The sequence below is a fragment of the Lissotriton vulgaris genome, unplaced genomic scaffold, assembly GCF_964263255.1.
Source record: "Lissotriton vulgaris unplaced genomic scaffold, aLisVul1.2 SCAFFOLD_1241, whole genome shotgun sequence".
Classification (NCBI taxonomy): domain Eukaryota; kingdom Metazoa; phylum Chordata; class Amphibia; order Caudata; family Salamandridae; genus Lissotriton; species Lissotriton vulgaris.
Window position 1 is genome coordinate 238,248 of NW_028252118.1, and position 14,415 is coordinate 252,662.

The 14,415-nt window shown below is 50.7% G+C and overlaps 1 protein-coding gene across 1 annotated transcript in view; it reads left to right on the top strand.

Moving 5' to 3' along the window:
• Positions 1–14,415, top strand: part of LOC147662657 (protein PRRC2A-like) — a gene marked incomplete at its 3' end in the record, with an annotated part of 660,467 nt that overhangs the window by 233,950 nt on the left and 412,102 nt on the right. The window contains exon 4 of the mRNA XM_086951012.1: positions 9,476–9,848. Coding sequence (XP_086807138.1) covers positions 9,476–9,848 — 373 coding nt within the window. The remainder of the gene's footprint in view (positions 1–9,475; positions 9,849–14,415) is intronic.

The window sequence follows — 14,415 nt, forward strand, 5'->3', positions numbered from 1 at the left end:
GGGCCTGCTCAGCAGGCACAGCCACCAGATGCACGAGTGGGAGATACATCCATCAGTACTCCAACCGTACTTCCAGCAGTGGGGTCATCCAGAGATAGACCTATTCGCCACAAGGAAAAACGCAAAATGCCAAAGCTTTGCCGCCAGGATCCCACATCCACAGTTGCAGGGAAATGCGATATGGATGAACTGGTCAGGCATATTTGCGTACGCGTTTCTCCCAGCACCCCTAATGCCGCTAGTGGCACGCAAACTAAAGCAACACTCGAGGACTCTCATCCTGGTTGCTCCAACGTGGTACACCACGTTTCTAGAGCTCTCCGTGGTACCTCATCAAAGGCTACAACTCAAACCCAGACTTTTGATGCAGAACCATGGCGACATTCAGCATCCAGATCCGCAACAGCTCAACCTGGCGATCTGGCTCTTGAGGTCTTAGAATTTGGCTACCTCAACCTGCCTCTTGACTGTATGGATATCCTAAAGGAGGCAAGGAGGCCCACAACTAGAGCATGTTATGCGGCGAAATGGAAGTGATTCTTCTTTTATTGTACCAATAACGACATTACTCCGCTAGATGCATCTAATCCCAACATCATCTGTTATCTATTACATCTTCCATTTGTATACATTTATCCGCAATAGCAGCTTATCTCCAAAACAGGCAGCATCTCTCGCTTTTCAGAGTGCCTGCCATCAAAGCTTTTCTGGGAGGACTCAAACGAGTCATTCCTCCCAGACACCCACCAGCACCTGTATGGAACCTGAATGTGGTCCTTACCAGACTGATGGGTCCACCTTTTGAGCCTCTACACTCATGTGAGATACAATTCTTAACGTGGAAAGTGGCTTTCCTAATAGCAATCACATCGCTACGACGAGTTAGTGAAATTCAAGTACTAACTATCCAAGAGCCATTCATACGGATTCACTCCAACAGGGTGGTACTACGCACTATAACCCTAAGTTTCTGCCTAAGGTGGTTTCACAGTTCCATATGAATCAAACTATAGAACTGCCAGTGTTCTTCCAGATTCAGTGGCAGAGAGAATGCTCCACACACTAGATGTCAAGAGAGCTCTCATGTACTACATAGATAGGACAAAAGATTTTAGGAAGACTAAACAACTGGTTGTTGCCTTTTCACCACAACACAAAGGCAGCCCCATTTCAAAAGCAGGTATAGCCAGATGGATCGTTAAGTGCATACAGATTTGCTATCAAAAGGCTAAGCGCACATTAACGATTCCCCCAAGAGCCCACTCAACACGAAAGTTAGGAGCATCCAGGGCTTTCCTGGGAAACATTTCTTTAGAGGAAATCTGTAGAGCAGTCACATGGTCTACCATACACACATTTACCAAACACTACTACGTAGATGTGCACTCCAAACAGCAGGCAGCTGTAGGACAGGCTGTTCTAAAAACACTTTTTCAGACTGCTGCAGCTGGCACAGGCAGCCGCCGCTAATATAGGGTCTGCTATATATTTTAAGCACAGATATGAATTCAGCAGCCCACATGCCTCGAACCGAATATGCTACTTACCAGTATGCATCTGTTCTTGGCATGTTGGGCTGCTGACATTCATATCGCCCGCCCTCCTCCCCGGCGCCTTAGTGGCTGCAGCACTCAGAATTACTCTTAGCATGGTCATCACTTACTGTATCTACTCCATCTCTGCCACAATGGCAATAACAATCAAAAACAATGGAGAGGGTGCCCATGTACACTGTAGTCCAGGGGAGGAGCCACCTATCTCGTGATACTTCGAAGACTCTTCCAAGACTACAATGTGCAATCCTCCGGACCCAACACTAGGCAGCGATCTATGCACAGATATGAATGTCAGCAGCCCTACATGCCAAGAACAGATGCATACTGGTAAGTAGCATATTCGATTTCACCTCTCTATATCTGACCCGTGATTTCTTCGCATTCACATGTAGTCTCGCGTTTTGTAGGGCGTCCAGTATCTTCTGTAGATGTTGAAGGTGGGTATCCCAGTCGGGGCTGAATACTACGATATCATCGAGATAGGCTGATGAAAAGTCATTGTATTCTCTCAGTACAGTATTCAGCAATCTTTGAAATGTCACCGGGGCACTGTGTAGTCCAAACGGGAGTACTGTGAACTTGTAGAGACCGTCTGAGGTGGAAAAGGCTATCTTCTTTCGGTCTTCTTGTCTTAATGGCACTTGCAGGATCCTTTTGTTAAATCCAATGTAGTGCTGTAACCGGCGTCACCCATCTTCTCAATCAGCTCATCAATGCGGGGAATGGGGTATGCATCGAATGACGAGATTTCGTTAAGTTTACAAAAGTCCATACAAAAACGGCTACTGCCATCCGTTTTTCGGGACCATTACAATGGGTGAAGACCATTCACTCCTCGATGGTTGGATAACTCCTAATTTTAACATGTCTTGAACCTCTTTTTGTATGGCCATTCTTCTGGCTGCAGGAATTAGAGGATTTTGTTTAATTACTTGTCCAGGTGGGGTGTCAATCTTATGTTCTACAAAATGCGTTAACCCTGGCTTGTCTGAAAAGATGGCAGTGAATGGGCGGAGGGCGGATTGGAGAGATTTTTTCCTTTTGTCCCAGCTCATCGTTAATGTCCAGTTGGTTGAGGGTAGAGTGGTTTTCTTCTCTAGTGGGTAAGGTAAATGCAAGGTGAGTAGAGGAGGGTAAAGGCCCTAACCATTTTCTAAGCATGTTGATGTGAAATGTCTTGCTTCGCCCATAGTTGTAGTCTATAGGTGGTGTTTCGTATCACCTTGGTTGCTTTGTACGGTCCTTTCCATTTTGCTTGGAATTTTTTTGTGGATGAAGGTAATAATATCAAGGCCCAATCACCGATGGAGTTTTCTCCATCTCTTTCCCTTGTCATAGGAAGCCTTCTGTTTTTGTTTTTTTTTCTAAGTTGGAATAGGCCAAATAATGCAGCTTTCCTATTTTGGCGTTTAGCTGTTGAGTATACTCCAACATGTCCTTGTTTCTTGTATCTCTTCTTTCTCCCATGCATCCTTTGTTATTTCGAGCAGACTTCTGGGTTGTCGCAGGACGAGCAGCCTAAGGAAATTTGTACTTGTCCTCTGTTGGCATTTAGGGCTAAAGGCAGGAGTCGGTCCCAGTCTTGTTCATTTGCGGACAGCATTTTCTTCAGAGTAGTTTTTAAGGTTCCGTTATATCGTTCCACTAATCCGTCGTATTGTGGGTGATATACTGATGTCTTGATGTGTCGTAAGTGAAGTACGCGACAAACCTCTTTCATGATCCGTGACATAAATGGTGTTTCTTGAGCGGTCAGGATATCTTTAGGAAAGCCCACCCTTGAAAAGAGTTACAGGAACTTTTCTGCGATGGTTCGGGTAGTGGGAGTTCTGATGGGGAAAGCCTCTAGGTAACTGGTGACGTAGTGACCCTTGACCCGGTCACTCCACTACCGCACCGCCCCCGTGTGCCCGGATTCTGCTCCCGCTGCCTGCTTGGCCCTCTTGCTGTCGCCTCTCCTTAGGGCCCCTGCTCTCCAGGCTTGCCCTCGCTCTCCAGGCTTGCCCAGGCTTGCCCCGATCTCCAGGCTTGCCGTCACTCTGCCCCGCTCCGCTTTCCCGCTCTTTCCCCCCTCTGCTTCCCGCCGCTTCTCTCCTGTGGCCCCGCCCCCTCCGCCACCCCGTTCCCGCCTCCCAGCTGCTCCTCCCTCCCACTTCGCCATAAATGGCGGGGACCGCCGTATGGTCAGCGGCCACTCGCAGGGGCGCGCCGATTGCGCAGCAAGCCAGTCTATGCCTGTCCACGCCTGGACCGCGCCCAACGCCGGAACCCCTGGACCCCGCCAGAGCCAGCCAACCCGACTGAGCTACGACGCCGCCACCCTCCACGCACTCAACACTGGCCGACATCCAGCCTGCTACCAAGCCACCCCGAAACGCACTCACGGAGCCTTCACCTGCCACGCCTGCTACTTAACCTGCACTCGGTCCTGCACCGCGCCAGCCAAAACAGCCGCCAACAACAACCACCTCAAGTGCATCCTGCTCAATACCCGCTCCATCCACAAGTACGCCGTCGAACTACTGGAACTCTTGGACAAAACGGCACCAGACGTCGCCTTCTTCACTGAAACCTGGATGAACGCCTCCTCAGCCCCCGACATCGCCATTGCCATCCCGGACAGCTACAAGATCATCCGGAGGGACCGCGTCAACCAGACCGGAGGAGGCATCGCCATCGCCCATAGAAACACTATCAGCATCACGACCAACACCGACGACACCCTCGCCACCGCAGAGCACCTGCACTTCCAGATTCACACCGACCCCAAGACCACCCTCAGAGGAACACTTATCTACAGACCCCCGGGACCACACTCACACTTCAGCGAGGCCATCGCAGACTTCATCAGCCCGCTCGCCCTCGCCTTCCCCAACTACATCCTCCTAGGAGACCTCAACTTCCAACTGGAGAACTACCAAGACAACAACACCACCGCCCTACTAGACCACCTCGCCAACCTCGGATTCAAGCAACTGGTCGTCACCCCCACCCATTACGCCGGCCACATGCTCGACACTGATTTCTCCTCCAGCAACCACATCTCCTTCAGCCACACCACCGAGCTCCACTGGACCGACCACAGCTGCGTACACTTCAACTTCAGGAAAACAACGACCCACCACCACCCCCAACAAACCCCCTGAAGATGCTGGAGCAAGATCACCACCGACCAACTCACCGCCTCCTTGCGCCTAAACCCTCCCACCAAGACCACGAACCCCAACGAAGGAGCCGCAACCTAACACAGTGGATCACCGACTGCGCCAACACCCTTACTCCACTGAAAAACCCTCCCAGCAACCTCAACAGCAAGAAAGCCGCGTGGTTCACCAACGATCTCAGACTCCAAGAAATCCTGCCGTAACCTCGAGCGAGCCTGGCACCACAACCAGTCAACGGATAACATGACAGCCCTCAAGAACGCCACCCGAAAACACCACCAGCTGATCCGCACCACCAAAAGGTCATCCTTGAGAGAACGACTGGACAACAACACCCACAACAGCAAGAAACTCTTCAACGTCGTGAAAGAGCTCTCCGACCCCAACGCCAGCGCAACATCACGCCTTCTCACGACCTCTGCAACTCTCTGGCCACCTTTTTTCACCGTAAGATCGTCGACATACACAACAGATTCGGCGCTCAGAACACGTACCCAACCACCGAACCTACACCCCCCCCACCACCACCATGTGCGCCTGGGCTCAGGTCAGCACGGACGATACCACTCACACGATAAACACCATCCACTCGGACTCCGCAGCCGATCCCTGCCCACACTACATCTTCAACAAAGCTGACTCCATCATCGCATCCATACTTCGGGACATAATTGACAACTCCTTCATATCCGCCACCTTCCCGGAGAGCTAGTAGCACGCAGAGATCAGCGCTCTCCTGAAGAAACCCACCGCAGACCTCAAGAACTTCCGCCCCATCTCGCTCCTCCCCTTCCCTGCAAAAGTCATCTAGAAAACCGTCATCAAACAGCTGGCAGCCTTCCTGGAGACTAACGGCTCTCTCGACCCATCGCAGCCCGGATTCCGAGCGAACCACAGCACAGAGACTGCCCTCATCGCGGCCACTGATGACATCCGGACCATCCTGGACAATGGAGAAACCGCCGCCCTCATCCTGCTCGACCTTTCGGCTGCGTTCGACACGGTCTGCCACTGCACCCTGACAACCTGTCTCCGCCACGCCAGGATCCACGGAAAGGCCCTGGAATGGATCACCTCCTTCCTCTCCGACAGAATCCAAAGAGTCCGTCTCCAGCCCTTCCTCTCAGAAGCCACCAAGATCTGCAGCGTACCTCAAGGCTCCTCGCTCAGCCCCACCCTCTTCAACGTCTATATGAGCCCCCTCGCAGCCATTGCACGCAAGCACAACCTCGACATCAACTACGCCGACGATACCCAACTGATCCTCTCCCTCACCAACCACCCCACCTCCGCCAGAGCCAGCTTCCAGGACGGAATGAAAGACATTGCAGACTGGATGAAGCTCAGCCGCCTGAAACTGAACTCCAACAAGACGGAAGTCCTCATCCTCGGCCCATCCATCTCCGCCTGGGACGACTCCTGCTGGCCCCCTACACAGCCACATCTCCGCCCACCTGAGGGACCTGCACTGGCTCCCCGTCAGCAAAAGGATCACGTTCAGACTCCTCACCCACGCACACAAGGCTCTCCACGACTTGGACCCCGAATACCTCAACAACCGCCTCACGTTCTACACGCCAACCCGAAAGCTCCGCTCCGCCAGCCTCGCCCTCGCCACCGTCCCACGGATCCTCAAAATCACCACCGGAAGAAGGTCCTTCACCTACATGGCGCCAAGACCTGGAACACCCTCCCCACCCACCTACGACTCACCCAGGACCATCTCTCCTTCAGGAAGCAACTCAAGACCTGGCTTTTTGAGCAGTAGCAGCCCCCCCCCCAGCGCCTTGAGACCCTAGCGGGTGAGTAGCGCGCTTTACAAATACTCTTGATTAATTGATTGATTGATTGATAGTCCACTTTCACTAAAACTTACGAGTGTCCCTTTTTAGTTCGTGGTAAGGGTCCTATCCGGTCCATCCCAACCCTCTCAAAGGGGTTCCCTATAATGGGTGATGGTTGTAGGGGAACGGCAGGAGGCTTATGTGTATTTCTTCACTGGCATATTTCACAGGACTGCCAATACTCTTTAACGTCTTTATAAATACCGGGCCAAAAACAATGTCTGAGGAGGTTCTGAGTAGTTTTCTCTGCCTTAATATGTCCGGCTGTAAGGTGTGAATAGGAGAAGAATAACAGTTGTTCTCTAAAGGACTTTGGTACTAGGAGTTGTGGGGAATCAGTAGAAGTACTCTGTCTATAAAACAACCCTTCTCATATGAGGAACCTAAGAAAGGTAGGGACTGGGGTGTCTTGTGTTTCGTGAGCCTGATCCCAAGCGTTTACTAGAGTGGCATCATTTGCTTGGGCGAATTTAAAGCTTCTATCATGTTACCAGGGTTCAGGGGTAGTTAAGGCTGACAATCGGTTTTCAGAGCTTTAAATACTTAGTTATCTGTCCCTATGATTCTTTCCTCTGGGAAATTTTCCCAACACCCCAACCTTAATTGAACAGGTTACCCCATTTTCTGATGTGAGAGTTATAGTTAGCAGCAGGAGGTCAGACTTGTGTCTGTGGTGGCAGCATCCATTTTGTGATGCTGAGGCTCGAGTTAACTTTAACCGGGGTTCACAGTTACATACATGTCGTGTCCCTCTAGAAGGGTGGAATGCTAACCCCGTCGCCAGAATTGGCGAGGGGTTAGTATCCCAATTCATATGACACCTTACTCGACATGTTTTGATAAAGCGATACCAGAGTTGGCATATAACATCGAGGATTATAATGCACTTAAGAGTATATGGTATGCGTTATCATGGAACAGCTATTAGGACTTGGTTCCGCAAGCTGCAAACGGGCTCAGCTCATGCCAGAGCACCATCTCACACGATTCCAAGCACTCTGCCTTCAGGATTGTCAATAGTAATCAAACAAGAGTGCCTCCCACTCATCAATCACAGCCAAAATTCAAGGCAGGTTGAAGACGCTATTTGTCGTTTTCAACGCGGTACTTTTATTTATACCAGTTACTTTTTTAGTTTATAACATGTGTGTCGTACACAACATATGATAAGCAGAAAAGACCTGTACGTAACATAAATTTTAAACAAAGTTTAAATTATTCAATGCAACATATTGTCAAAATTAAATGTAGACCTGAATGTGGTCAACAGATAGAAACATTAAACATATATAACAAATACATAGTGTAACACATTTTTATATCAGTGCAAGGTTTGATTAAAGCCAAAAGCTAGCAAAGAAAGAAAAGATTAGAAAAAAGGAGCGCGAAAGTGAATTCGAGACTCTATTTTATCGTCAGCAATAGCTTGAGTTTGAATTGTCCTTTTCTAATTCGCCGACGCGTTTCGAATCCAGAGATTAACTGTCAGGATTCTCATCAGGGCATAGTTAATCTATCGCTTTTGAAAGAAGCTGATTTCAGCAAGAGAATTAAAGTGCAGACTTGAAAGTGGGTCCAGGAGTGGGACGCCGTCATTGGTTTCAGAATCGATGAAAACGGCTGATTATTGCGGAATGAGGGCTCTGCAGCGTGCTCGCAGTTGAAGAGGGGCCAGTGGCGCTTTTAAGTTTGTCACTGTATTGGTCCAAAGGGATCCTGTTGCCTGAAAGGACGTCTTGGCAAAGCCGACGTGTTAAAGTTTAGTAAACGGGCTCCATCTCCGCTCGGTGTGGTTCAGGTGACGGCTCACAGCATTCTGCCTGGTTTCCCAAGATGATGCGTTATCATGGAACAGCTATTAGGACTTGGTTCCGCAAGCTGCAAACGGGCTCAGCTCATGCCAGAGCACCATCTCACACGATTCCAAGCACTCTGCCTTCAGGATTGTCAAGGCCTGCCATAATACATGCTGCAGCCCCTGGTAGGCCCTGGGTACACCTATGCCCTGAGTTACAGGGTCTGATAAGGTGGCCCAGTACCAATTGGATATGTACCTAAGGTACATGGAATCCATTTTAGAGAGAGAGCAGTAGGCCTGGGGCCCTGAATAGCAGGGTCCCTGGTCAACTAAGTCGAAAAACCAGCAAAACACCAGGCAAAAAGTTGGGGGTAACCATAGTCAGGTATCCACCCTCCTACAGCAGCTGTAGGACAGGCTGTTCTAAAAACACTTTTTCAGACTGCTGCAGCTGGCACGGGCAGCCGCCGCTAAGAGGGACTGCTATATATACTATGCACAGATATGAATTCAGCAGCTCACATGCCTCGAACCGAATATGCTACTTACCAGTATGCATCTGTTCTTGGCATGTAGGGCTGCTGACATTCATATCGCCCGCCCTCCTCCCCGGCGCCTGTAGCGGCATCAGCACTCAGAATTACTCTTAGCATGGTCATCACTTACTGTACTACACTCCATCTCTGCCACAATGGCGAAAAACAATCTGAGGATGGAGAGGATGCCCATGCGCACTGTAGTCCAGGGGAGGAGCCACCTATCTCGTGATATTTCGAAGACTCTTCCAGGACAACAATGTGCAATCAACGGACCCAACACTAGGCGGCGATCTATGCACAGATATGAATGTCAGCAGCCCTACATGCCAAGAACAGATGCATACTGATAAGTAACATATTCGTTGAGCAGTGTAACGCAATAAGGGTCATTGTACTTTTTGCCTAGTGTCAATACATTGGCGCTACCACATAAAGATGGCTTCTTACATAGTGAACTTGAGATGTTACAGAAGTTTGATGCCAGTGGATGTGACACAAAGTATTATAACAGCACAGCTGTAACAATCTACAAGAATGTATACCATTTTAATTCTATTTTCTTTTCATCCGAAAGGCTGCTGTGGCTCAAGAGAAGACATCTGTCCCAAAGCCGCCTGTGGGCGAGGATGAGGATGAAACCTGGCGCCAGAGGCGCAAACAGTCCTCTTCAGAAATCTCTGCTGCAGTTGAGCGTGCGAGACGGCGCCGTGAGGAAGAGGAGCGGCGGATGCAGGAGGAGCGGCGTGCCGCCTGTGCCGAAAAGCTGAAGCGACTGGATGAGAAATTCCGGGTTCCTGAGAAACGTCCCAAGGGTGAAGCTTTGAAGGAAGCTCCAGAGGCAATGGAAAGCGAAGAGGCAGCAGTCTCCCCTAATCAAATGGGAATGAGTAACGGAAATGGAATTGGTGGCAGTGGGAGCAGCAGCAGCAGTTTTGACTCTATGCCAGGTATGTTGCCATGCTCTATTTGGAGCTACACATTACAATATTCAGAAACAAAGGTTATTGTCCCATAAAATGTACTGTTGATGTATTAAGTTGTGTTCAAATTGCCAAAATGTGTAGTGTGAAGATTTTCTGTTTTGAATGTAGATTTTATATGATCTTTTTTCTCTATTATATCATTATTAATAATCATACTGAATAATCCTACCTGTTGTAGGAAGGTACATCCTGACTATGGTTGCCCCCAACTTTTTGCCCTGTGGTTTAGCTGGTTTTTTGACATAGTCGACCTGGGACCCTGCCAATCAGGACCCCAGGCCTACTGCTCTCTCTTTAAAATGGATTCCATGTACCCTAGGTACATTTCCAATTGGTACTGGGCCACCTTATCAGACCCTGTAAAGGGCATAGGTGTACCCAGGGCTGCCAGGGGCTGCAGCATGTATTATGCCACCCCTGGCTGGCCTCCTAAATTTGACACAACTGGCTGCATGACAGCTGGGGCAAAGTCGTGTAATCACCCTTTGCTGTAGGTGTAGTATACCTATACCTAACCCTAAAATGGACACACAGATTCCTATCAGTCACTCCTATGGCAGGCCTTGACAATCCTGAAGGCAGAGTGCTTGGAATCGTGTGAGATGGTGCTCTGGCATGCGCTGAGCCTGTCTGCAGCTTGCGGAACCAAGTCCTAATAGCTGTTCCATGATATCGCATACCATATATTCTTAAGTGCATTATAATCCTCGCGGTTAAATGCTATCTTTGGTATTGCTTTATCAAAACATGTCGAGTAAGGTGTCATACGAATTGGAATACTAACCCCTCGCCAATTCTGGCGACGGGGTTAGCATTCCACCCTTCTAGAGGGACACGACATGTATGTAACTGTGAACCCCGGTTAAAGTTAAGCAAAGCCTCAGCTCCACAAAATGGATGCTGCCACCACAGACACGAGTCTGACCCCCTGCAGCTGGGAGTCCTCCCAGTGAGGGGAGCCTGGACAAAGGGTTTCCTGTCAGGGGCGGTGCTAGCACCGTCCCAGACATGATTTTGTGTATCCTGGGTAGGCAGGGCTTTTCAGGAAGGTGACTGCTGAGTGGCACCCCGGTGCTCACTACGCATAGGCCAGTCAGAACCAGTTCCAGGGGCACACCAGCCCCTGGCCTGGGGAGGTCCGGCAGGGGAGAGGGGTGTAACCACCCCCCTCCTGGTCCCACCCATAGGCAGGACCTAGTCACCGGGTCAGCCCCCTTTTTTAGTATAAAGATAGGAGCGGGCCCCCTGTTCAATTTAGATCATCTTTGGAATCAAGATACGACTTTCTTCGAAAGGACTTCACGATTTCTTCATCAAGATTCTCCCTTGTGGCTAAGGAGTAGTCACCCTGCATCAAGCGGGCACCATCCTAAGAAACACTGCGGTCTGCTGCAAGTCCTTCTTCACGAATCCGACGACCCAGCTCGACGAGACCCGGCTTCCCTGGCACCTCTGACCTCTACTCACCTCTACAGCAAAGCTGAGAACCGTGAGTGCGACGAGACCTCGAGGGACCGACGATCGCCAAGACTGCACGACATCTTTACTGCAAGCCCACCGTGTCCTCCGCTGGTGAGTGCTTTGGGGTCCGAGAAGCCCCGACCCTGTGCAGCTCCAGCACCCAAGGTCAGCCTCCCTGCATCTCCACGATCTGCGTGGGGCCCTTCTGCTGTTTGCTGTGCACCGCGTTGTTTGGCTACTAGCCGGCTGGCTTGTGGCCTTCTGAACGACGCCCGACGACATCACTGCTGCGGGTCTGGTTGCTCCAGGCTGGCCCTTGCTTCCTTCTTCAAGAGAGGCACCCCGGACCCCCCTGGTCCACTCCAGACGCCATTTTAGGTCCACCGCGTGGGCTTGAATTTGCCAAGGCTTTGTTGCCCAATCCTGGGTCCAGCGACGCCGACAGCTTCTATCTTCGTGGGACAGCTCGATCCTCCATCCTGGTCGCCGACAACGCCTCCTGGTCCGTGAGATCTCCGAGCACAGCGTCACCCACTCACCTAGTCGAGGTGGCTACCACCTAGTCGAGGTGGCTAGTAGTCTCGAACTTGGTCCCCTCTGCTTTCAGGTGTCATCTATCTTCAAGATCCAGGCTTGGATCCAACTGAACTTTCTTCACTGGTCACCGGCCAGCATCTTTTCTTCCGGCTCCTGGTCCGTCTACGAGGATTCCCGACGTCTTTTCAGACCTATGCAGCTGCAGCCCCTGGGCTAGGTAACTTCGGCATTTCGATGCCCCAGCATAGCCTCACTATCTAAGGGTCAGGATCCACTGTCGTTTTCTCCCTACCAGGTCGGGTTCGCCCGAGAACACTAACTTTGCAATTTCTAGCTACCATAGACTTTTGTCCGCATCTCGCGTGAGAGTGCACACACTGCACCCGAGTCCCCTAGGCCTCCTAGAAGTAATCTAACGATTCCCTAGTCAAGTCCTAGCGATTCCAAAAGCTATTAGTACTGTACTTACCTGCTAGTAATTTCGCATTCCACTTTCAGAGTATATGGTTTTCCGTGCCCCTCGGGCATTTGTATATACTGTGCTAACTCAAGTATTTTTGTAAGAGTTTTGGTTTGTGCTTAGTACCCTGTCCTCATAAAGAGTACAGGGCTGTTGTGATTCTTAATATATAACTGTTTATTTTCATAACACTTGTGTGGTGTCCTTTCACTTGGTGTTCAAGGGGTATATGTGTGGTATAACAGCTGGCTTAACACGCCCTCTCGAGTCTTTAGCCTTAGACTGCTCGTATCCACGCTACTAGGATAGCTGGTCTATAAGGTTGACTTACAACCAATCATCAATAAGGGTTGCTGGACTGATACATAGTGTTCACTAGAATAGTGAGCACTGCATATCAGGCCACCTTCTCACACCTGTTTTCTGTGTTGCCTTTTTTGGGGTCTTGGTCAATCAGAGTTTATTTTAGATAAGCGGGTATAATTCAAGAATGTGTATGTTCGAGGCATGTGGGCTGCTAAATTCATATCTTAGCATTAGATCGCCACCTAGTGTTGGGTCCGGATGATCGCACATTGTTGTCCTGGAAGAGTCTTCGAAGTATCCTGAGATGGGTGGCTCCTCCCCTGGACTACAGTGCGCATGGGCATCGGCTCCATCCCCAGATTGTTTTTTTCCGCCATTGGGTTCGGATGCGGTCTCGACGTCTCTCCGTCGGAACCGAAAAAACATCATTTCTAAAGGCCAAAAGGCTTTGGGTTCTTTACGTCGGTATTGTTTGCGTACGGTCTCGAGTTCTTCCGTCTCTCGGAGCCGGAATCAGCGGAGTTTTCCAACTCTTTGGACATCGAGGCCTTCTCATCGCGACTCGACACCAAGTTCCCAACATGGAGCGGAGTCTGTTTAAGCTGTGTCCGCTCTGTGGGTCCAAATACCCACATATAGACGTGCACCCGGTCTGTAATAAATGCCTTTCGCCAGACCATGACGAAGGAAGTTGCAGGGCCTGTGCGAGTTTCAGGTCGAAGAAGACTCTCACGATTCGGCGCGCGGTGCGCCTGGTGGCCAAGCAGACGGCCCCGGATCCAGAAAACATCTTCGACGACCAAGAAGAAGAGGACCAGAGCCATCATCTTCAAATCTCCCCGCCTGAGACGGAGGTCGAGGCTGATCCGGAATATGACGACGACGGGGTCGTGGATCAAGGCCTTGAATACGTCGACGAGGTAGGGGACGACAATATGGTTTATGGGGCCGCGGAAGATAGCTCAGGGGACGAGCTATGCCCCGAAGTTGACGAACATCAGGAAAGGGTCGCGGGATCGCCTGTCGGCCTTACCCAAGACCCTGTAGCGCAAGCCTCGGCCCCGCCTGCTGGCCCGGCCACGGACATACTTGCTGCGCCGAGGGAATCGAAACCGAAACTGAAAGTAGCGGTCTCGACTACACCTAAAATGGCCGACCCGAAACTGAAAGCGAAAGTTAAGGACTCAATCGTCCCTAAGATGGCGGTCGTTACAGCAAAGTCGAGTAAACCGGCAGCCTCATCGACTCCGTCGACCTCCGGTCCGCAGAAGTCGAAGAAACACGCCGATTCCACAGGGTCGAAATCGGCGCCGGAGGAGAGATCCTCTAAAAAGGGTGGCACGCACAAGACAAGCGCGCCGGCGCCGGCAAAGCCAGCCAAAGCAAGCGACGCAGCCCCGGCTCCAACAGGAACATCGACGCATCGCTCCAAGGGCTCGAGGTCGGCGCCGTCCATCCCTCCAAAAGACCAACGGAACGTCGCATCCGAAGGCAAGGCCACCTCGTCGGTGCCAAAGACATCGGTCACCGACACATCTCTCGTTGCTCCTTCACTACAAAGAATTAGGGAGAAGGCTTTTTCTTCGTCGGCGCCAACGCCATCGACGCAAAAGGAGGCAGACGTCCCGGTCAAGCCCGCAAGTAAACTCCTCTTCCTTCTACCACCAAAAGTGGCGCCGAAGGCTTTTTCATCGAAATCGACGCCAAAGAAGTCGGAATCTTCTTCGGCAGGGGCATCTTCAGGTCATGTGCACGACCAAGAAGAGG